Source organism: Chiloscyllium punctatum, chromosome 38 (genome assembly GCF_047496795.1).
Source record: "Chiloscyllium punctatum isolate Juve2018m chromosome 38, sChiPun1.3, whole genome shotgun sequence".
In the NCBI taxonomy this organism is placed as follows: domain Eukaryota; kingdom Metazoa; phylum Chordata; class Chondrichthyes; order Orectolobiformes; family Hemiscylliidae; genus Chiloscyllium; species Chiloscyllium punctatum.
This window is the reverse complement of record NC_092776.1, coordinates 33828567-33853286: the sequence shown is the minus strand read 5'-3', so window position 1 is coordinate 33853286 and position 24720 is coordinate 33828567. Positions and strand designations below refer to the sequence as shown.

At 37.2% G+C, this 24720-nt stretch overlaps 2 protein-coding genes across 6 annotated transcripts in view; one reads left to right on the top strand and one right to left on the bottom strand.

The window, feature by feature from the left end:
- Nucleotides 1–1608, top strand: part of LOC140463521 (inhibitory synaptic factor 2A) — a 54490-nt gene extending 52882 nt beyond the window's left edge. Inside the window, exon 4 of the mRNA XM_072557592.1 lies at nucleotides 248–1608. Within this exon, the coding sequence (XP_072413693.1) occupies nucleotides 248–437 (190 nt within the window). The 3' untranslated portion in view covers nucleotides 438–1608. The remainder of the gene's footprint in view (nucleotides 1–247) is intronic.
- The window catches only part of dock1 (dedicator of cytokinesis 1), a 577688-nt gene that overhangs the window by 355324 nt on the left and 197644 nt on the right, over nucleotides 1–24720 (bottom strand). For all 5 annotated transcript variants that reach the window (XM_072557590.1, XM_072557591.1, XM_072557588.1 and 2 more), the window contains exon 27: nucleotides 20207–20302. In XM_072557590.1, the coding sequence (XP_072413691.1) occupies nucleotides 20207–20302 (96 nt within the window). The remainder of the gene's footprint in view (nucleotides 1–20206; nucleotides 20303–24720) is intronic.

Genomic DNA, 24720 nt, shown 5'->3' with positions numbered 1-24720 from the left:
AAAAGATAGCAGTCCTGGAATAAGTTAAGCTGAAAGGAAAAATATATTACTAATATTAATGTCAGGAAGGAATTTAATTGTAAATCTTTGCTGCAATAATTCAATACTAACTGTGTAAAAGCATCTTACATTCAGACTGATCTAATGCACACAATGCATGTTGTTTATGTTCCATTAGGATGAATGATTAATGACAGTGGAGTCTGCCCTTAACTGATTTAAAGCTACATCTATTATTACTTCCTAGTGTTGAACTCGACTTCAAGCAACAAGAGGACAAGTTTCAACCAGTTATGAAAAAACTACACCCTACTGAAGAAACTCAGGTTTCAACCATGCCTTACTCACAAGAATTCTGTTCATCTGCCTACCAAAAGCAAAAACCTAGCAAGACTGAATCAAAAAAGCATGGAAAATGGAAACTGTGGTTTCTTTAACGTATCACTATTAAAGTTTCTATTTGTCAATTTCATTCATTTTGACTAATTTTGGAGTTGAGCTGAATACTCAATTATCAAGAATTTTAAATTAGCTGCCAATTATATGCACAAGGTAGCATTCATCCAAATAATCCATTTAGAAGATTTTAGTTTCCATAAATCACTACCACACATGAGTAATGCACTCCTTTTTATTTTACAGGTCACAGACAGGGAATTAAGTAATATTTTAAATGGATGTATTCAAACATTGTATTAATCTGTCAAAAATCATAATTGGGCCTGTTAATTTCAAATGTCACTTCACATGTTACTAATATTTTGATGCCTTCATCCATTAAATAATACTGAAAAGAAATAGCGCAAGTTGTACTTTTGCAGGGTTTTTCATGTTTATGTTTAATTCAAGAACTCTAAATCAAGAGCGTGGAATTAGTATTTTCAAGCACATTACAGACTAATGCGGAAAAAGCACAATTTTCAAATAAGCACGTCCGATAATGTCGATGCTGGTTGTCATAAGGTTTTTATTTGGCAAGTGTTAAGCCTGTAAATCTGCCTAAAAGCATCACATTGAACTCCAATACTATATTCTGCCTTTCCAAATTTGTATCATGTTCCGGACTATACCTAAATGCACAAGTTGTGATGTATTTTTAATCATTTCCAATTAATTGCTGTGAACACAGGGTATATTCGTCCCCATTAGGAAAGTTTTAATCTACTGGTACTTGAAATTAGGTCGATTGAAAATATTGACCACAGGTGTCTATATTTTGTTTTTTTTCCAAAAGGTAAGGAAGAAATGAACTATTAATGGCCACTACAGAGTTTTTTTTTGTTTTAACTTTTGCATAATGTAAAGAACATGAAAGAAAGCTACATACAAATGCAGAGGTTGATCATTTAATTGCACAGGTTGAGTTTAATTTCTCTATATTTGAAAAGTAAATGTTACAAAGAGACCTTTATAAAAAATGTAAAGTAGCATTTGCTATATGTACAAATTCAATTTCACGTTGTAAGTACTTTGCACTATAAACGTTCTTTTTCTTGTGAAAGTTTAAAGAGTCACTTGAAGAAATATTAAGCTAAAGTAACACAACAGAAGTATATATAAAGTGAACCAAACAGATGAAATTGTTCAACTGTAAACACTTATTAAATAAATCACTATTTCTTATTTGAAGCAAAATTGCTGAGAAATTATTTTAATATTTACCTTTGTAAACTAATTTGACACAAATTTCAAATCTATTTTGCTTTAATTTGCAAATCAAGTTTAAGTAATTCCAAAATCCTTGTACTTAAAAATCCACTATCAAAACCCAATATATTTATTTTTAATATATTAAATTTCAAATATAAGGATTTGAAAAATCATAGCTTTTCAGTCACCAGTTAAAAATAAGTATGCATAAATGACTGTTTATAAATCAAAATTATGTTGTATACGAGAGCAAATGAAATACGCAAATTAAACAAAAATTAAATACAACTGTCTACCTTCAGATCAATGCTATACTCTTAGATCTGAAACCTGTTAAATTTTATTTTTACGCAATTTTCCATATTTTAATCCAAAATCACTAAATAATTTTAATTTTTAAGCCACAGCAATATTTAACCTATTACATTTATTTTTGAACCTGCCAAGTTACCATATTAAATATTACACATCTTACATCTTGCAAAACTGAAGGTTATTGCTCTGCACATTCATTTGGGGTGGGGGGTGGGGGGAAAGAATTTAATATTTCCCACTTAAAGAAAGGATGAGTGGAAATATGCCATATTAAGGAACTAGCTTCAAAAAAATTAATCAACTACATTGCCATTACACTCTCCTCTGAAACACTGTTGGTCCACAATATATTTATCTATCGAGAAGGATGATCAAAACAGGATTTGTTAGCATTTTGCCTTTGTGCATTAACACAAAAATTTGGAAGTTATTAAATTTTCCGGTGCACGACTGGACAATTAGGGGCAGCACAGTGACTCAGTGGTTAGCACTGCTGCCTCACAGCACCAGGGACCCGGGTTCACTTCCCGCCTCGGGCAACTGTATGTGAGGAGTTTGCACATTCTCCCCGTGTCTGCGTGAGTTTCCTCCGGGTGGTCTGGTTTCCTCCCACAGTCCAAAGATGTGCAGGTTAGGTGAACTGAATTGTAGTGTTAGGTGTAGTAGTCAGGGGTAAATATAGGGGGCGTGGGTTTCTCTTTGGAGGTCCGGTGTGAACTTGTTGGGCCGAAGGGCCTGTTTCCACACTGTAGGTAATGTAATGTAATCTAATTGAGAAAAGGAAAGGATGCACTACAAAATGCCACTTTAAAATGTTCTGTTGTATATATATTACACCTCTCACTCCCTCGGTTTCTTTTTCCAATCTATTTTCTTTTGAAATGTTTGCATTTTCTTATCCTGTGTTGCTATATTACAATTTTTCCCATATCTCACAATGCCTCTCCACCGCTCTTTTCCAATCTCCATGCTGCCAACACGCAAACTTCACATTTATCACGCAGGAGGAATATTTTGAATGGGAAATGAGATCAGGAAGGAAAGCATGGTGCTTAGGGATAAATAAAAACTGACCAAAGGAGAACACAAATAACTAGAAAATGAATCCATTGTGGAATAAAAGGCAGGTAGTATTGAGGCAGTCTGTCAATATAAAAGCCCAAAGAACAACAGACCAAAGAAAACTGACCTTCTGTAGTAGCACTTTGAAGACAACAAACAAATAGTCTTTTGTATTGCAGTTAGCTGCATTTTGAAGCTAGGAAGTGTGTTTTGTATGGTAATAACATTGAAGATAAAGACTTAAAAATGTCAGAATTGTGGCTTGATGAGAGATACATTATTTTTCTTTTCAATTACAAGCAAAACCCTTCTCTCACAGCAAGATTATTTAGCTTGTAATGTTACTGTAATCATTATCTAGACTTCTTGTTAATTGATAGTTAAATAATGATTAAACAGATGTAACTTTCAGTTAGTATGCTTTGCACAGTCAGGAAAGAGAAACCACATCTGGAACGAGATACAGCCTGAGTGTGTATATAGTTTAGGGAATTTGGAGGCAACTTGGGAATAAAACTGGGACTCTCACTTACTCTATTAAATCTCCTCTTAACCTTCTTCTCTCCAATGAGAACAGACCCAAGTCTCTCAGCCTTTCCTCATAAGACCTTCCCTCCTGATCAGGCAACATCCTGATAAATCTTCTCTGCATCTTTTCCAATGCTTCCACACCCTTCCCGTAATGGGGCGACCAGAACTGTACACAATATTCTAAGTGAGGCCACACTAGCATTTTGTACAGTTGCAGCACGACAACACGGCTCCAGAACTCAATCCCTCTACCAATAAAACCTAATACACTGTATATCTTCTCAACAGCACTATCAACCAAGGTGGCAACTAACATGGACTCCAAGATCCCTCTGCACATCCACATTACGATGAATCTTTCCATTGACCCAGTATTTTGGCTTCCTGTTATCCTTCCCAAAGTGAATCACCTCACATTTAGCTGCATTGAACTCCATTTGCCACCTCTCAACCCAATTCTGCAGTTTATCCAAGTCCCCCTGCAACCTGTAACATTCTTCCACACTGTTCTCTACTCCACCGACTTTAGTGCCATCTGCAAACTTACTAACCTATCCACCTACAGCTGCATCCAAGTCATTTATAAAAATGACAAACAGCAGTGGTCCCAAAACAGATCCTTGTGGCACACCACTAGTAACTGGACTCAAGGCTGAATATTTTCCATCAACCACCACTCGCTGCCTTCTTTCAGAAAGTCAGTTTCTAATCCAAACTGCTAAATCACCCTGAATCCCATACCTCTGCATTTTCTCCAACAGTTTACCATGTGGAACCTTATCAAAGGCTTTACACCACGTCAACTACCCTACCATCATCCACATGCTGGTCACCTCCTCAAAAAACTCAATGAGGTTTGTTAGACATGACCTGCCCTTGACAAAACCAGGTTGACTATCTGAAATCAAATTGTTGCTTGTTAGGTGATTATAAATCCTCTCTCTTATAATCCTTTCCAAAACTTTTCCTAAAACCTTTAACAGTAAGGTCCTAGGGAGCGTTGCTGAACAAACAGACCTTGGAGTGCAGGTTCATAGTTCCTTAAAAGTGGAGTTGCAGGTAAACAGGGTAGTGAAGAAGGCACTTGGCATGCTTGGCTTTATTGGTCAGTGCTCGGCTTTATTGGTCAGTGCTCGGCTTTATTGGTCAGCGCATTGAGTAAACGAATTGGGAGGTCATGTTGTGGCTGGACAGGGCATTGGTTAGGCCATTTTGGAATAGTGCATGCAGTTCTGATCTCCCTGCCACAGAAAGGATGTTGTGAAACAGAAAAGATTTACAAGGATGTTGCCAGAATTGGACAGTTTGAGTTATAAGGAGAGGCTGAATAGACTATGGCTGTTGCCCTTGGAGCATCGGAAGCAATGGGGTGACCTTATAGAGGTTTATAAAATCATGTGGTGCATGGATAGAGCAAATAGACAAAGTCTTTTCCCAGGAGTGTAAAAGTTCTGAGGAAGGGTCACCAAACCCAAAACGTTAACTTTGATTTCTCTGTACAGATGCTGCCAGGCCTGCTGAGCTTTTCCAGCAACTTTTTTTCCCCTGGATTTACAGCATTGTCAGTTCTTTCAATTTCTGTTCAAAAAAAGGGCCTGTTGGAAGTGCACAATCAGTAAACCTCGCACAGGCAGGAGAGACCATATCCAGAGTGAGAGATAGCTCAACTGAGTATATAGTTTGGGGAATTTGGAGGGAACACAAGAATTCAGAGGAGAAGAGGTGCTGTTTGCTTGTTTTTTGTGGCACATAATTTGTAAGGCTTTTTTTAAAACAGGATACATTGAAGACCAGGATCAGAGGCCCTTCACAAAACAGTGACATCAGAGGAAAACTAAGTTCATTGATTGATGATAGCTACTAATTTGACTATTGTAAGTTACTTTCAGATTCAAGGTAAATAGCAAAAATATTTATAGGTTACAAACTAAAAAACAAGCAGGACATTTTAAAAAATCAAATTAAGAATAAAGTAATTAAAACAGAGAAACTGGGCCAGGCGAGGTGTTGTAACTGCATGATGTAGAAGCTGGCGTTGGTTGCTTAAGGAAGTCCGGCTCACAGCTGATGAGCTGGAGTCTGAGACTTGAACACTGCATAAGATCAGGAAAGGGGAGAGTTGTGCATCAGGAGGCAGTAACACTCCTTAGATTAACTACCTTGAATTTAGTCAGTGGTCAGGGAATGTATGACTATCAGCAAGACAGTTAGAGCGATCTAGAAAGTAGTACTGAAGGAGCCTTAGACCTTAAGTCTATCTAGCTTTTTCCCTGTGTGGATGAGAGCAGGGGCAATAGGGAGAATTAGCAAACTGACCACAGCACCGTGGTAGAAGGAGCCATTCAAGAGAGGAGGAAAAATGAGAAATGTAGTTGTAGTCGAGATAGTATAGTCAGAGGAATAGACCTGCTGTTCAGTGGCCAGGATTCCGAAGCCTGTGTTGCCTGTTTCGTGCCTAGGTTCAGGATATCTCATCTGAGCTGCAGAAGAACTTAGAGGGCAGGGAAAGATCCAGTTGTCACGGTCCACGTAGGTAACAACAATATAGATAGTAACAATATTTACGAAGGGAATTTAAGCAGCTAAGGGCTAAATTACAAAGCAAAACTAAAACGGGTATTATAGACCAGACCAAACCTCCTCAAAATATCTCAAGGAGATAGCCTCAAGCATAATTGTAATCTTACTTAAAGCATAAGGCGCTGTTTTTCAGTTATAATTCGATTGTCTGCTGTTCAGCTTTAAGCAAAACACTTATCCTTACAAAACAGTCAAAACACAAAAAAAGAATTGGCATAATTCTATAGTTTTATTTAACTACTAATCATCAGCTGTTCCAATATATCATCAACACACCCTCAGCAAAAGCAAATTCAGCAAAATAGATTTTCCTCACTTGCTAGTTCACCCAGTCCAAGAGAAAAGAACACCAAAATTAAAAATCTAGCAACAGAGACGGAACTCAAGCAGTTTGCTGCAGCAGAGAGACAGCTGTACCTATCAGCTTCAAACCCCAATGTGAACTTAAACTGAAAGCAAACTAAAGCCCTGTGGGTCTGAGCGAGCCTGCTTCTGAAGCAGACATTCTGGCACGACTGGCAACACCTCTCTGCAAGAAAGGCAACACAGAACAAAACCCTCTTCCAGGCACAGTGACATCACAAAGGTAATAATCTCTGGATAATCACCTGAGCCATGAACAACTGCCACACGTTCAACATGATTAAAGAAATAAACATGTGGCTCAAAGATTGATGTGGGAGAAATGTGTTAAAGACCCATGAATTTGACCTGAGTACTGGGAAAGGATGGAATTGTACCAATGGGAAGAGAATTATGCTATGGCCAGAATCCAGGCAAATCACAGAACTAGGGCTGTGGACAGAGTTTTAAACTGAATATAGGGGAGGATACAGTTGCGTGGAATATTATGAAAAACAAGGTGGGGGCAGGGGCTCAGCAGAGGGTATTAAAGTTTTCAGAACAAGTAACGAGGCAGAGAGTAAGGAAACAGTCAAGAAAGGAGTGGCACAGTTGCTCAATGTTTAGCACTACTGCCTCAGGGCCGAGAATCAAGGTTTGATTCCAGTCTTGGGTATTCTACTTAAATGTATGCAGTATATGAAATAAGCTACATGAGCTTGTAGCGCAGGTTGGAATATGCTGCTGTGGGCATCACAGAGATGCGACTGCAAGGGGATGAGGGCTAGGAACTAAATAGCCAAGGATGCATGCCCTATCAAAAAGGCAGGCCGATGGGCGAGGGGCGAGTTTATATTGTTAGCAAAAAATTAAAATTAAACAACAGCAAGCAATGTAGGATTGGAAGGCATAAAATCTGGGTGGATAGAGTTGAGGAAGCACAAAGTTAAAAAAGACCTGATGGGACTTAAGTACAGGCCTCTGAGCAATAGTCAGGATATGGGGGTGAAAATAAAATTAGGAGACAGAAAAGGCATGAACTATTACAATAATCATGATGGACTTCAATATGCAAGTGGGAAATCAGGTTGGTAGCAGATCTCAAGAACAGAAATTTGTGCAATGTCTATAAGATGGCTTTTTTGGAGCAGTTGAGGTACTAGCCACTAGGGAACAGACAATTCTGACTTTGGTGATTTGTAATGAGGGAGGAGCTGGAAATATTTGATTGGCAGGGGGGCCTAGCAGTGGCCTAAATAAAGGTTAGAGAGAGATAGGAGCTGATACTGGACCACTGGAAACGGAGGCTGGAGAAGTAGAAGGCGAAGCAAAAAAAAAGACACAGAAACTGAATCAGAACTTTGCATTAATTTTCACAGTGGAAGATACTAGCAGCTTAATGGAACTTCAAGAGAGTAAAGGGCAGAGTGGAGTGCACTGGCCATCACTAAGGATAGGGTGCTGGGGAAGCTAAAAGTTCTGAACATGGATAAATCACCTGGTCCGATGGACTACACCCCAGAATTCTGAACAAGATAGCTGAGAAGATTGTAGAGGCTTTGGTGGTGATTTTTCACAAACCACAGAGTCAGGGAGGGTCTCAGAGGTCTGAGAAATGTAACACACCTGCTGAAGATGGGAGGGAGGTAGATAGATGACAGGAAACTATTAGCTAGTTTACTTACTTCCGTCATTCGTATGATTTTTAGAGTCCGTTGTTAAGGATGAAATTGCGAAGGACTTGAAAGTGCATGGTAAAACAGGTCTGAGTCAACACAGGTTGGTGAAGTAAGATCATGCCTGAAAAATCTCTTAGAATTCTTTGAGGTGATAACGAGCAAGATAGACAAAGGAGAGCTAGTGCATGTGATCTATTTGGATTTTGAAAGCACTTTGACAAGGTGCTGCACAGGAGACTGCTAAATAAAACGAGCCAATCGTATTACGGGCAAGGTACTGGCATAGATAGTGGATTGGCTGACTGGCAGAATTTCAAGTGCAAGGATAAAGGGACTTTGTCAGGGTGGCAGCCGATTCAGGGTCAGTGTTGGGACCACAACTATTCATGTTATACCTTAATGATCTAGACAAAAGAACTGAGGGCATTGTTGCTAAGTTTTCAGATGACACAAAGGTGGGGGGTGTGGGAGCAGGTAATGTTGACGAAGCAGAACAGGACAGTGGGCAAAGAAGTGACAGATGGAATACAATGTGGGAAAGTGTGATGGTACACACCCAGGTAGGAAGAATAGAGGTGTAGACTCCCTTCTAAATGGGAAAGGCTTCCTAGTTAAGGTTAATATGCAGGTTTAGTTGGTAGTTCAGAAGGCAAATGCAATGTTATCAATTATTTCAAGAGGACTAGAACATAAGAGCAGAGATGTACTGCTGCAGCTGTATAAGGCTCTGGTCAGACTACATGAGCAATATTGAAAGTTGTTTTGGGCCCTGTATCTAAGGATAAATGTGCTGGTGTTGGAGGGCTTCTAAAGGAGGTTTATAAGAATGATTCCAGGAATGAAGGTCATGTAATATGAGCAACGGTTGGAGACTCTGGGTCTGTATTCAATGGTTTTTTTTGGGGGGTGGTGGAATCTGATTGAAACTTATAGAATCTGGAAAGGCCTGGATGGAGTGTACGTGGAGAAGATGTTTCCACTGATAGAAAAGACTAGGCCTCAGGGACACAGCCTCAGAGTAAAGGGATGATCACGTAGTGCTGAGAGGAGGAGGTATTTCTTCATCCAGAGGATGGTGAATCTGTGTAATGCATTGCTGCAGGAGGCCAAGTCATTGAGGGCATTTAAGACAAAGCTACACTGGCACTTGCTTACTAAGGGGATCAAGGGTTACAGGGGGAAGATAAGAGAATGAGGTTGAGAAATATATCAGCCATGATTGAACGGTGAAGCAGAATTGATGGGCAAAATGGCCTAATTTTTCTTATATTTCTTATGGTTATCTGTTAAGAACAGGGCAGAGAGCTAAAATGTGTTTTGGGAAGGGCAACATTTGAAAGTATGCTTTGATTCAATATAGTGGTCCTCATAACATGAGCATTCAACCTGGCAACTTACTTAAAAATTAACAAATTTGGTGTCTTCTCAATCAAATTAGATTTGCTGCAGAACATGCAAATAGTTTATCCGGCACCAAAAATTTCCTTGTCAGTGTTCTAACTATTTAGTGTCACATTTATAATTTTGATTCTTATTAACTAGACAGCTGAGATTTCTATATTTCATGAAATTTTCTTTTTTCATAATTACAATCAAGTTATATTTTTGCACATAATCATGAACAGATTCTTGAAGTAAGTGTGCTTCCAGTTTAATGTTCATATTCAGAAAACATTCTGGGATGAATGGAAGTTAAAAGAATCACTACAATAGAAAAGACCATTACAAGCTGTGTGTGCTCTGATCTGACCTGCGTCAATCGTATAAGTAGTCAGATATTGGGCAGTAGTAAAGGCTTACTACAACAAAATGCCAATTCTAGTGGGTGGCATGAATAAGAGAGTAAAGCAGTTGCGAGCATCCCAGATATCTCTGTAACTAGTCAAATTATTGATCAAGTGCTATTATTGTTGCATTAATTGCATATTTGTCTTTTTTTTTAAATTGAGAGATTTCTAGTTGTTCATGGCATTGCAATAATTGCATGACTTAATTGTCATTTTTTTTAAATTGAGAAATTTCTAGTTGTTCATGGCTAGTGAGGGGTTTGGAGTGTGTTTTTTTTTGTAAACCATTTCTATGTTAATTAGATGATCAGTGTCCACAGGCCAAGCAATATAATTATATATACCAATGAACAGACCTGGGTTTAACAATTTCTGAGTAGATGTGTTACTAACTAATTAATACAGTAATCTTTTCTTCCACTCCATTAAACAAGTCAGGACTTACAGGTTAGAACCATCTGCAGGTCTAGTCTGAGAACATTTGACAAGTTTTTATCCATGTAACAATCCTAGTAGTTTGAATTTCATTATTAAACAATGAGAAACAGGAAGATGCACATATACATTCAGAAGTACATATGTGGAAGCACGTTAATTACTATCAGACTTTAAAGAAAGGAGTTCATGATTCACAGCAGAAATATATCCCAATGGGGAAGGATTTAGAAAGGGGTACACTAACCATGGTTGACCAATCAAGTTAAGAATAATATCAAATTGAGACAAAAAACAAGTGGCGAAGATTAGTGATTAATGGATGGGAACATTTAAGCACCAACAAAACATGATAAAAAATTATAAAACCAAAATCAAACTACTGACAGCAAAAAACATACAGTAACAGCTTCTTTAAATATTTAAAAAAAGACCAACATGAATTTAGGCCCCATAAAGAACCAGGAATGACAAAAATGTTGAATAAATATTTTGCATTATTATTTTCCACCATCTCAGTCAAAATTTTAAACTATTATGAATAAACACTTGCAAAATTTAACACAAGGTTAATTTCAGTCAGACTTTAACTCAACTCAGGATGTACCTCATTGTTTTTTTTTCCTTTAACATAATGCATCATAGTCCTAGATGATCATACGGCTGCTCACACTTTACAGAAAGATGACTGATGGTTGTTGCCTACTTTTTAGCATTTTGCGAGTTTCACTTAGATCGTGTCTCATTCATCATCCCATAACACAGTACAGAATTACATTTCAATTATGGCTCAATGAATAGCATTCATGCCTTTGAGTTGCAAGGTTCTGCATTGAATTATTATTCCACAACTTGTAAACAAAAATCTATGTTGACACTCCAATGCCTCTCAAGTAAAAGATGAGCCCCTGATTACACATGCAGGTGAATGCAAAAGATCATGTAGCACTATTTCAAACAAGAGCGTTATCCTTAGTGTAAAGCATTTTAAGACACCCTTTGATCCTGTTGAAAGGCACTATATAAATGCAAGCCTTTCCTCTTGTGCTCTGTACCTCAAAGCATTAAAATTCAGTATTACATGAATTATACATTAATATTTTATCCACTTGAAATGCTGCTTTGAAGATTCTGCAAACCTAAACTCCAAAATCCCCATTATCACCTAAATTGCTCTTCAATGTTTTCTCTCAGTATTAAATATATATTTCTGGGTACGGTAAAAAGCAATATTAGTTATTTATTACTGTAGTTAAATTACTCCACCACAATTAGAAAATATAAACTTTTAGTTTTCCTTAAATGTCAATTATTATATTGATAATCATTTTTAAACCCTATTTCAAAGTATTAATTTACAACAATGATGAAATAAGGGTGGAGAAAGCTCATATAAAGTGTAAACACAAGCACAGAACCAATGACCCAAATGGCCTGTTTCTGTGAAGTATAAACATTACTTTTTTAAAAAAAAAATTGTTCATTGACAATGAAGTTGATCTATCACACTTTTGCCTATTTTATCATCACCTTGCAGTTTCATTTGATATTCAAATGCATTAATCAATTTTATAGTGCACTTTATTTTAGCATTGTCCATAAATTTGGATGGCAGTCTCTGAAACTCTATGCCTAAATTATCGACAACCCAGTGAAGAGCAGTATCAGAACTGAATTCTACACAACGTTACCTCATTTCCAACCACACTAAGTTGACCATAACTCCAATTCTCTGTCCCATTTCCTCTAACCAATCTTTAATCTAATTTACTACTCTTAGTTTCTCACCTTTTAAACTTCATCAATAGTCTTAATTGCAACACTGTCAAATGCTTCCTGAATTATATACACACCACTTCCAATGTACTTCTCCATGCATAATATTGGTCCTCAGTCATCTTTACAAAAAACTCCATTGAGGTTGCCTGCATTACTCCACAAAAGCAATGCATTGAGTACAGACTCTTGCACTAACCTGGGGAATGAAAGATAGAACATAAATACAATATTTCCTGCCATTCTATGACAGACTAAATTTTGTTTGAGCTTCCTCAGGTCATTCCATGTTGCTAAATTAGGTTAATTCACATAGCTGCATGCAGTGTTTGCTTTATAGGTACTATGACAGCAGCGTACATCTCTTCATAAGAACAGCAATTTGGAAAATTAATTTGTTGTATAAAGAATTATCATGTATAGTCTCAAGCATATTATGTCACTGGTGAAATACAGCTCTTTCTACCATGCACAAGTCTAATTTTAGTTTCATTCAATTTAAGTAGCAAAGGTCATTGTTAAAGGAAAAGAAAGCCTAATGATCATAGATCAACTTTGATTTGAGTTCAATGGGTCAAATTCACTTACTAAGATTTAGCATGTGAAGTCTATCTCACTTCTAGTGAATGAGTTGCTGTTAGCTAGCAAGAACAGAACATCTCCCAGTACTTCAGTAAATCAAATCAGTTTACCTTTGAAAACAAACTGAAAGGATTCAACCAAAATTTATAACATTAGCAAACTGCATATTCTTACTTTGCAGCACTAAATAAAAGAAAATAGACTGTTATCACAATGAAAATTTATCCTACACTATTCCATTTTCATCCATATGTCTTTCCAATGGCCATTTAAATATGCTAAAGTATGATAGATGGGCTTCAGATTGGTTCCACAGGTTGGCTCAACATCGAGGACTGAAGGGCCTGTGCTGCGCTGTAACGTTCCATGTTCAGGTACTATGTAATGCCTAGCTGAATAGCCCAGCTAAATTAATTTTAATGGGGTAGAAAATGCAACGCATTGCCAATTACAAAATGTCTTTGAACAACTCTGGTTGTCAGATGACTGGTTTCCAGAGAGCACCTGTACATCTTTGTGCTAGGCATTTTTAATGTAACAAATATATAATGTTCAATGGCTTGCTACTTTGCTTATAATGGTGTTCAAAGTTAAATGGAATCTCAAAATAAGAATTTTTTAAAAATTGAAATGACAGACGTTGATTTATATAGTCCAATCATAAATCTATTATTCTTTACTTAAAAATCATCCTTATTGCTCATATGTGTGCAAAGCACCACTGTGAACTGAATATAAGAACATAAGAAATTGGGAGAAAAAGACTGTAGCTCATCAAGCTTGCTCCACCACTGACTAATCGTGTTGCTCATGAGTTCTAAATCTACTTTTCTGCCCATTCCCCATATCCCTCAATTCCCTCAGATTCCAAACATCTGACTGTAGGAAATTAAAAATAACTTCCTGATCAATAATCAGTTTTTAAAAAAATGGAGAAAATCACATCTTGGAGCTGATTTCATGCTCAATTTTAATTTGCAGAATATTTGTCCATAAAATAGGATAACCTAAAACGGAAAGCAACCATATATAAGCCAATAAAAACAATGTCCTGTGGATGCTGTAAATCAGAAATAAAAACAGAAGTTGCTGAAAAAACTCAGCAGGTCTAGCAGCATCTATGAAGAGAAATCAGAGTTAACGTTTCAGGTTCAGTGACCCTTCCTCAAAACTAGGGAAGGGTCACCAGACCTGAAACGTTAACTCTGATTTCTCTTCACAGATGCTGCCAAACCTGCCTAGCTTTTCCATCAACTTCTGTTTTTGATTGAAAAGCCAATACTTAAAGTAACTAAAGTGATTAATATTTGAATGCTGGATTTTTGCATCTTTAATTTGCCTGATAGGATTAAATAATTTGGGCATAAAAGAAGTGGGGGAGTGGAAATGTTTCTGAACATGCAATCCAAAAGCCCAGGCTAATGCTCTTAGGACATGGATTCAAATTGTATCTTGACAATTGATACAATTTAAATTAACTTTTTTTAAAAATCTGGAATTCAAAGTTATCTTCGGTAATAGTGACCATGAAGCTACCATCAATTATTGTAAAACCATATCCAGTCATTAGGATTTTCCTATTTCAGATTCTCTACAGTGTGGAAACAGGCCCTTCGACCCAACCAGTCCACACCGACCCTCCGAAGAGTAACCCACCCAGACCCATTTCCCCTCTGACTAATGCACCTAAAACTATGGGCAATTTAGCACATCTTTGGACTGTGGGGGGAAACTGGAGCACCTCGCAGACACGGGGAGAACGTACAAACTCCACACAGACAGTCGCCCAAGGTTGGAATCGAACCTGGGACCCTGATGCTGTGAGTCAGCAGTGCTAACCACTGAGCCACCGTGCCACCCTTATCTTGTCTGATCAATCAAACTCCTGCAGAAAAGTCAGACAAGATGGACTCAGGCAGTACTGCAGTCACAGCTTTCTCCTGTCTCAAACCAAGGGCAGCAATGATCATTTGAATGGCAAAGCAGTCTCAGTGGAATATACGTTTTCACCAACTCCTATTTACTATGTTCTAATGGGGTGGTATCACCTTTGTACACATTTAGCAAATTTCACATCCAAAACTATTTCCGCTTCAATATATTTGTCCTTAACAAAAGTCTGTCATGAACAAGGGCAATCGAATAGCACATTAGAATATGATTTCAAGATTTAAAAAAGGTTCAAAAATATTCCTTGACATATTTCAGTTTCATTAAAGCTAAAGTCCCCATTGTTGTACCAGACCAGAAGGATGCTCTTGTTGAAGAGAGAAGATTGGTAGTGGTTTAGCCAGATTGTTGCCATACCTCAGGCAACGAGAGCTTGAGGAAGTGTGCCCTTCGCGGTGACCAGTTTGGTTAGGTCAGTTGACTGGTTTGCTATGCGGACTGACCCCAACAGCACAGGTTCAATTCCTGTACCAATTGAGGTTACCATGAAGTATTCTCCTTCTCAGCCACTCCCTTTATCTGAGGCATGCTGACTCTCAAATGAGAATAGCAATTTGGTTAATATGGTTGACAATGATTGTATTAGAAAAAACGTATATTTTATGGACTCTAATCTAACACCTGTGCATAACTGATAATGACTTCAAAAAACCATACAATATTTTTATTCTAATTATTAGATTGATAAGTAGTCAGTTTCTCCATGAAGAAATTATATTTCAAAGCTTTCACAACACTCCTGTTAATATCCAATCACAAACCAATTACTGTTCCAGAAGACAGTTAAGATAGAGGTGTCTTGTGTCATCGTGACTGTTCAATGCTGAATGAAGGACAGTTTGAGGACAGTGCAGTGATATGGCTGCATCATAAGAGGTCATGGGAAATCAAATCGCAGGTATGCAGGCAATACTATACACATAGTCAGACGAAAAGAATAGTTAGCACAGGGCTTGTCAGACTTTGGATCATGACATTCTCTGAGGTCATGAGTTCTGAGGCAGCAATGAACAACATGGAGCATGGACTGAATGACAACAACTGCGAGATGCCTTTAAATCTTTTTTTTCTAAGGATAGGCAGTGGTCTAATGGATAGGTATTTGATGCCTCCTGACCATTGCATAAAATGTCTTGAGAAAGTAGGGTGCCTTCTTCGCTTCAAACAGATTAAACAATTCCCAAGGTGCTGAACTTCCCTCCCCTCAACCCCAATCCAGGACCTAAATTTCAATAAGGGCCACTAAGTTTAGCTCAAGAGGAGAAGGTAGCAAAATACAAATATCAGAAACAAAGAATTGACACCTGTGATCAGGCATCAATTGAAGGAGAAATTAACATAAAAATAGATAGAGCTGCCAGAGGAAGTATTGGAGGCTGGTACAATTACAACATTTAAAAGACATCTGGATGGGGATATGAATAGGAAAAGTTTAGAGGGATATGGGCCAAGTGCTGACAAACGGGACTAGATTAGGTGAGGATGCCTGGTCAGCATGGAAGAGTTGAACCAAAAGATCTGTTTCCTTGCTTTACATCTCTATGACTCTATGAGATAAGAAATAAGGAAAATCAGATGGGTGCATGACATGGAAACATGGACAGAGGAAGGCTTGCAAAAGGCCAAAGAAGGAGCAAGACATTGTCAATGATCTAACTAAAATATGGTGTATAAACAAATTGTTAGCAACTAAGAACTGTTAAGAGTATCTTTGATAACGACTTATTCTATAGAGGGTTGTGACCAATTCAGAGAGCAAACACAATTTCCGATGCAATATTTGTAAAGTTTCCCAAAAGTCCAAGGAAACGTTAAAATGAATTTAAAGTACTCCGAATGTTGGAGATCTTAAATTAAAAATAGAAATTGCTGGAGAAACTTTGGACTGACAGCATCTGTGGTGAGAGCCTCAGTTATAGCAGCAAAGCAGGCAATCCAACCCATCAAGTCTGCTCTGCCGTTGAACTGCTAATTTGATAATCCTTGACTTCACTTTCCTGACTTCTTCCCATAACCTTTGCTTTTATTACCGATGAATAAATAATCGGTCTATAGTTCATGATATAAATTATACAGCCCTTTGCAGTAAAGAATTCCATAGATTCATGACCCTTGAAGAGAAGAAATTCCTCCTCGTCTCTTCCTTCGGTAGAAATTTTCCCAAATACTATCCATCTTTTTACCACATTGACATAACCTTAGAGATAAATTATATTATTTCATGTAAAACAAAAACACGCTAACTTGAAAGTAATCAGCAGAAAGCCAGTTGGAGGGGACTGAGAAACTCATGTATCAGCAAATAAGATTAAGGGACAATTTTCAAGAAATTAGTTCCTAGCTCTCAACAAAGATGTATCCCAGTGAGAAAGGAGGATTCCAGGAAGGAGATAAGCCAACGATGGTTAACCATGGAGACTGAGGATGTCATCACATTAAAAGAATGAATGTATAATGTGGCAAAGTTAGGGGTAACACAGAGGATTAGGAAAGTTTTAACATCAACAAAAGATGACCCCAGAAAAAGCAGATGATGATGAACTTTGAGCACAAAATTGCACAGAAAATCAAAATGAACAGCAAAACCTTCAATGGCTACTCTCTTCTTGTTTATATAACAAAAGTGAACACAGGTATTTTAGAGAAAGAGGCTGGGTAATAATAACGCAGAACAAGGAAATGGTAGATAAATTAATACATTGCATCAGTCTTTACAGTAGAAAACACAAGTAGCATTCTGAAAATACGAAATCATAAAGGGTCATAATGGGTGCATGCAATAAATACAATAAGTATCACATAAGAAAAATGCACTCAGAAAACTAAAGGGGCTAATAGTTGATAACTCCAGATTCTGGAAAAACTTCAAATGGCATGAAAACTTTGAATGCAAAAAGGGAAGGAGACAAAATAAAGTTAATTATAGGCCAATTTGTTTAATATCTTTGTGAAAATGTTAGAGTTCAGTATAAGCGATAAAGGATGTAATAGCAAAGCATTTAAAATACCTAAAATAATCAAGCAGACACAGTATCACTTCATAAACAAACACAGAGGTTGCTAGAGAGCCTTCAAGGATTGGCAACACCTGCCAAGAGAGTTAAAGTTTTGAGTTAAAGTTTTGAAGTTGGTCTGACTCTTTACACAAAGTTTGCAGATGGATATAGACAGGTTAAGTGAGTGGGAAAAAGATGGTAAATGGAATATAATATGGGGAAATGGAAGACTGGCACAAAGAATAGGGGAGTTGGACATTATTTTATTGGAGGAGGACTACAGAAACCGACAGCAGAGGGATAGGTGGGTCCATATGTATAAATCACAAAAAGCTAGCATGTACATTCAACAGGAAATAGGGAAGGCAAATACAATACTGGCCTTTATTTCAAAGAGAATGGTGTATAAATATAGGCATATCTTCCTAAAACTATACAAGGCACTTGTTAGACCATATTCGAATACTGTGAACAGTTTTGGTACCCTGAACTAAGGAAAGATATGCTGGTATTAGGGGAGCCCACAGGAGGGTCACTAGATTGATTCCGAATATAGAGGGATTTTCTCAAGAGGAGAATTGAATAGTTGGCCTGTACACATTGGAGTTTACAAGATTAAGTTAATGTAAGAATTCATTGAACAAATGTGCTCCGGTAGGTCTTAGGATTTGGAGTGCATGAGCGCCTTTGCCTAATAGTGGCAAACCTTTTGGAAAGATAACAATGCATTACTCAAGTGTTGCAGCAACAACAGCACACTGATATGTGGGGAATGTATAACATAGTTTGTAGCATTAACTAGTCTATGGTGCTAATGATACAAAAACAAATTGATTGAATGTGCTTTGCACCTCAGTTGATGGATCCCTCACTGGTCACTGTGTCTTGAAAGGCCTGAGACAGTTGACAATCAATGAGGGGCCATTCTCACGTTTTGCATTATCATCAATATCATCCATCTCCTTGGTCTCTCTGACTCAGGAATCATCAGGAAAACCCTGTGAGAGTGCTTCAGCTAAGGTGTGATCGTTGACCCCTTAGATTTAAACTGCAATCTTCAATCAAATATAAAATGAACTAATTGCAGAGTATGTATATATTGTAAATTGTAAATAACCTGCAACAAGAGGACTACAAAACCTTCACAATAATGCTGGACAAAACAGATAAAGGTATTAAATTAATGCAAGTTATTTCATTGCTTTCTAAAACAAAATGTCCAAATTTGAAAAACAAAATACCATTGAATTTGAATTACAATATAAAAAACTAAAACTAAATTACTAAAGGAATAAGTTACATAGTCAATTATGTGGCAATAAAAATAACTGGCGATAAACAATGATGCACATATTAAAATGCCAAAAATGAGGTTTTTTCTTTAAACTGTCTTCATGTCAGAAGTATTACAACTCTCCACCCATAAATCTGTGCATTTCCACACTACCAAGACGTAGTCCCAAGGGTAGAAAATGAAACAGTCATCCAACAAGAACAGACAGATCATGGTCACAGTTATACAAACCCTAATGAACTCTAACACATTTAAACTGCTGGTGAGGGATTTACGTGCATAGTGTAAAACTATATAACTTTCTATCAATCCCCCGATATGATGTTATGTCCTTCTTAATTAAATTTGTCATTTTCAGACAAAACAGTGTGGTAAGATTCTTCTTATTCCATTTCCCTCTGCGATAATGTATTCTGTTTCTATAATAAAAGCTTGTGTTTTTGGATTTATTTAAAATTTCCTAAAAAAGCCCTAGATTGGGAATAACAATTTATCATATTTTAAAGTATGCGAACAATCTTTAATTGCAGTTGACTCCAATTACTTCCATTTCTTAACAATGTAATGTTTAATGAGACCATTAGAAATTATGTCCCTCTTTGAATACCAAATCTGATTTCGGTAAAGCGAATATATTTTAACGTGAAAATTTAATCGTTCAGACAGTTTGTGCAATTCCCTTTTTAACCTTCAAAAGAAGTTACATGAGATTTTATATTATAAATGGTGTGCTTTTAAACAAAATATAGCAGCATATGTAGTCTTTTAACAGAAAGATGAGCTTACATTTGGCAAACAGTTTGAAACATTTTGTTGAAATCTCAGAGATTGTGGTTAAAGTAAATTATACAGAAATGGGACAGAAATTATTATAGATCTGACCACCTGTGGGCGCAACCAACCTGGACATAGAGGGCACGGTTTTTTTAAACTCTGTTTAAAATGCTAGACTGAAGACAATACACATATATAATATGCAGTTATTCTTTAAATCTGAATAACTTCATCACTGAAATATTAGACTTCATCTGTGTCAGTGTGAGAACTGAAAGATTGCATAAAATGCATGGTACTTTCCTGCCCAAAGACAAGTCTATACAAAGGTATACATAAAATACTTAGGCTTAACAAATTTAGATTAAGAGCTAACTATTTTACTCCCATAAATCAGTCAATTTAGCCATCAACTAAAGTCAGATCCAAACAGTAATTTCCACAGAAACTTACAATTAGATCAGAATCACGTCCCATGGAGATGACTGTCCTGTTTACAGTTCTCAATAGCTTCTCCATAATGAGCTGGACATGTCGCTGAGTTGGTCCCTAGAATAGAAATCAATCAATGAAGAGTGTTACCAACAACAATGAATACCATTGAAATTCATTTACGTTGTGAAAAATATCAATTATAATTACCTTAAATGTAACAGAATGCGTAGTCAATGGTAAAAGCAAAGTTTGTAGAACAAAGTGCACCAGTTACTATTAATCATACATTAATGAAATAAATTACTACTTTCCAACTTTCACTGTTACAGTCAAAAGCAAAGTCGTCAGTCATGTCAAGAGTCAATCTAAAAACGTAACATGTGCATCTTTTGGAAGTTATTCTGAAAGTACAATGCAAAGATTCAGAAATGTTTAAATAAATTGGGCATATTCGTATGTTCACAAAGGCTAAATCCAGATAAACAGGCGCTTTCCCAGACTTCACCAAGTATAAAGCCTGGTAGGTAATCTGGGCTGTATCATTTTCCATTCTTTACTTTTGAAATGGAAAACACCATAGAAGGTGAGATAATACCAAAGTTGTTTTTAAATATTAAGAATACCCGGCATTTGGATGATCTGCCTCATTGAATGAATTAATTCATCCTTCAGAAATATCAAAAATTGTACTTTTATAACCTTAAGGATTACAAGATGCTTCATGAACGTAAAATCAAAACATGCCAATTTTTACTCAAATGAAGAATCCAGCTGAATCATTCTCCTAACTAAAATGCACCTATACAAATTGCGACCTTTGCCTACCCTGGCAAAAATAAAAGTCTTCATGCTGGGTCAGAGAATTAACTGGAAAGGTAAGTTAAGAGATATGACAGCAATTAAACATGTAAAAATAAAAAAGAAACAATAGGCTGGTATGGTTTGTTTTAATGGTTGAAAAATTATGACTGGAACAAAAGACATTGGAATCATCAATAAGCAGCTCTGTTCATGACCTTCTCTAATACAGGGAAGATCATTACTCAAACATCTCAAGATGATTGTCAGAGAACACTCCCTTGATAAACTCCTGCGGCTTGCTCCAGTCTCAGGTGAATGAAAAACCACAATAATTTCCCTTTACATCAGGTATGACTGCAACTAAGGCATTATTATTAGCCTGCTATTTGAGCCGTCTTGAAATAATAGTCACCAGCATAAAAGACCTAATGATAGAACAAATCAGACTTAACTTGCAAACTGAATTTGTCCTGAAGTTTATTAAAAACCTTTAAAATGTTCCCAAAAATATGGAGCATTTAGACTTCAGAAGACTGGGAATCATGTGTAGCCAGCAGGGCACAATATGCCTCATGCAAGGTGTACAGAATTCCACTGAGAATTCACCCAGCATTCAGTAAGTCAGCCCAAACAATTCTGCCAAACTAGAAGCAAATTTGAAAAAAAGACCATTTGACAGACATCAATCATATTCCCATTGTGCCTTGGCTCCAAACCATTGTGTGGACCAAGCAGGGCCTTGATAGTGTCATCACGTGATTAATACTAGAGAGGAGGGACAACATCTTATTAATCAACAACAGAAGTCAGTAAGGTAATAGTGAACTGGCTACAGCACAGAGGAGACATACCCAAACAAAAGAAAACACCCTGCTTAACACAAAAGTTTGACTGAGGGAGTGAAAAAGGACCAAGGGTTATATTTCTTCCCTACAAGTGCTTGGCCATAATTCCATCTGAAAAAGCCAGAAAATTCTCACCTTAATTTACTTGAAAGAACCAAGAGAATTCTTCCGACCTGCAACACTTTTCAACACCTATCATAAAAGAACTGGTTAAAAATAAGTGACAGGTTTTACTTTACTCTGAGAGTAGTCTAAGCATATGTTCCATCTTTTGAAACACCTTCGCTTTTGTGTGAATGTATGCCTATATTTTTAGGGACGCACTGAACAATGCATTAATACCAGGAGTTGTGAAAATAAATGTTTATTTTTTCTTCATTTAAACTTCTAAGAAAGGCTGTATCTATTCTTGAACATCATGACATCAGCCAGAAAGGTCTTAAAACAATTCTAAAAATATACATTGCTACAGTCAGCCAACATGTGAGAAAGGCAAGTTATCCCAACACTAGTCCCTATCTATAATGACAGCTGAAAAACCAGCAAGGTCTCTGGAACAGATGGAATCACTGTTAAAATTCTGAAACACGTAGACATACATACTATCGCTAACTACACTAATACAAATGAAGCTAAAGACAGCCGTTTAAATTAACTACAAACCTCTTGATGAAGGCTAATTCTTACAGTACCTACATGTGCTGTTAACTATGTAGACTAACTCAGATGACTGTTGCGACACATGACATTACATCATTGTGATGTTATTTTTACAATTATTTAAGTGAGCATAATAGCAAGCGCACTATCACAACAATATGCTTCTGACACAGCTGAACAATTAAGTCTGTCTGACATCTGGGAAGTACAGTACATGACAGGTGACCTGAGAGATGCTCTGATCGTGACTATTTTCAAATCTGATTCATGATAACTATAGAGGACCATTTCAAGGAACCTCCCCAGCTGCCTCCTCCCAACAGCATAGGAACACCTTGCAGAGTCACAGTGCACATTTCATACATTGGGAGGTGCCACAAATATGCACAGCAAATTCAAGAAAACAGACAAGGAATAACACCTAACACTGCACATTTTCTTTTCACCACATAAAAACCTCTGACTCTACAAACCACATAAACTAACAAAGTACTCCCCTCATATTTGGCTGCCTCAGAAATTTATCCCTATCTACCATCCAGTCCACATCATTTTCTGACCTTTGCCTCCAGCAAAGAAGAGGCAATGCTGCAGTAACAAAACCACTGGGTGTATAATCTAGCAGTCTAGGTTAATGTTTTGGAGACATGGGTTCAAATCCCACCACTGCACATACTGAAACTGGATTTCAATAAAACCTACTACAACGCAGAGTTCCCCTTAATTATGGGTAATTATGCAAATGATGGAACAGCTGTCCCACAAATTAATCAAGGAACAACCTGATATCGTGTGTAAGATATTACTCAAGAGTATGACTGTGCACCTATAGCTCCGGGTATGCCCTGACCCACAGGAAGGGTAAACCCATTAGACATGGCAGAATGTGATATGGCATAAGACCATGTGACATAAGAGCAGCGTAGGCCATTCAACCATCAAGTCTGCACTGCCATTCAATGAGATCACAGCAGATATGATAACTCTTAACTTCACTTTCCTGTCTTTTCCTGATAACCCTTGATTCCTTTACTGACTAAAAATCTACCTACTTCAGCCTTCAATATACTCAACAGCCTAATTTCGACAGTCCTCAGTGGAAAAGAATTCCACAGATTCACTATCCTCAAGAGAAAAAATTCCTCCTTGTCTGCCGTAAATGAGCAACCTCTTATTCAGAGATCATGCCCTCTTGTCATCAATTCTTCCACAAGAAGAAACAAACTTTTTGCATTTATCCTATCAAGTCCCTAAGAATCTTGTATGCTTAATAAGGTCATCTCTCATTCTTCTTTATTCCAACAAATATAGATTCAATTTACTGAATCACGCCTCAAAAAACAGACCCTCTGTTTCAGGTCGCCATATCTCCATATCAGCCAAGCGAATCTTCTCTGGACTGCTTTCGATGCCAGTTTATCTTACTTCAGATAAGGAGTCCAAAATTACGCCCTTGCAGAGTTTTAGCAAAGTCTTGCTACTATATAAATTCAATGTGAAATTCTATTTGCCTTTCCTATTACCTATCAAAGTTAGATGCTAGTTTCAGTGATTTATGCACAAGGCTTCCCAAATTCTCTGATTCAGCAGTTTATTTCTGTGTTTAAGTAATATTCAGCTCCTCTATTCTTCCCACCAAAAAGTATAACCTCACATTTTTTCCATCTGCCAAGTTTTTGCCCACTCGCTTACTCAGTCTTTACCCTCTTTGCAGACTTTGTTTATCCATACCACTTGTCTTCCCACCTACTTTTGTGTAGTCCGCAAACATGCCTATAATGTATTCACTTCGTTCATAAATACTGGAAAGAAATGTGGTCCCAGCACTAATCTCTGTGGCACTCCACCAGTTCAGGTTGCCATCCTGAAAATGCCCCCCTATCCCAACTCTGACTTACATTGGCTAACGACTCTTCTATCCATGCTGGTAAATTAACTTTAACACCTTGGAATCATATCTTGAGTAGCTTCATATGTGATATCTTATCAAATGTCTTCTGAAAAACCAATATGTTATAAGCACTGTTTCTCCATGATGCATGTTAACTCCTCAAAGAAATCTAGTCAATTTGTCTGCCATGATTTCCCCTTCATGAAGCTTAGCAGTCAGGAAGTTTTCATCCTGGGAGTCCTCAACATTGATTCGAGATCCAATGAACGCTCATTGCATCTGGTGAAAAATTGAAACAGATTCCTTCTGTTGATTACCACCAACTGTTCCCCCAA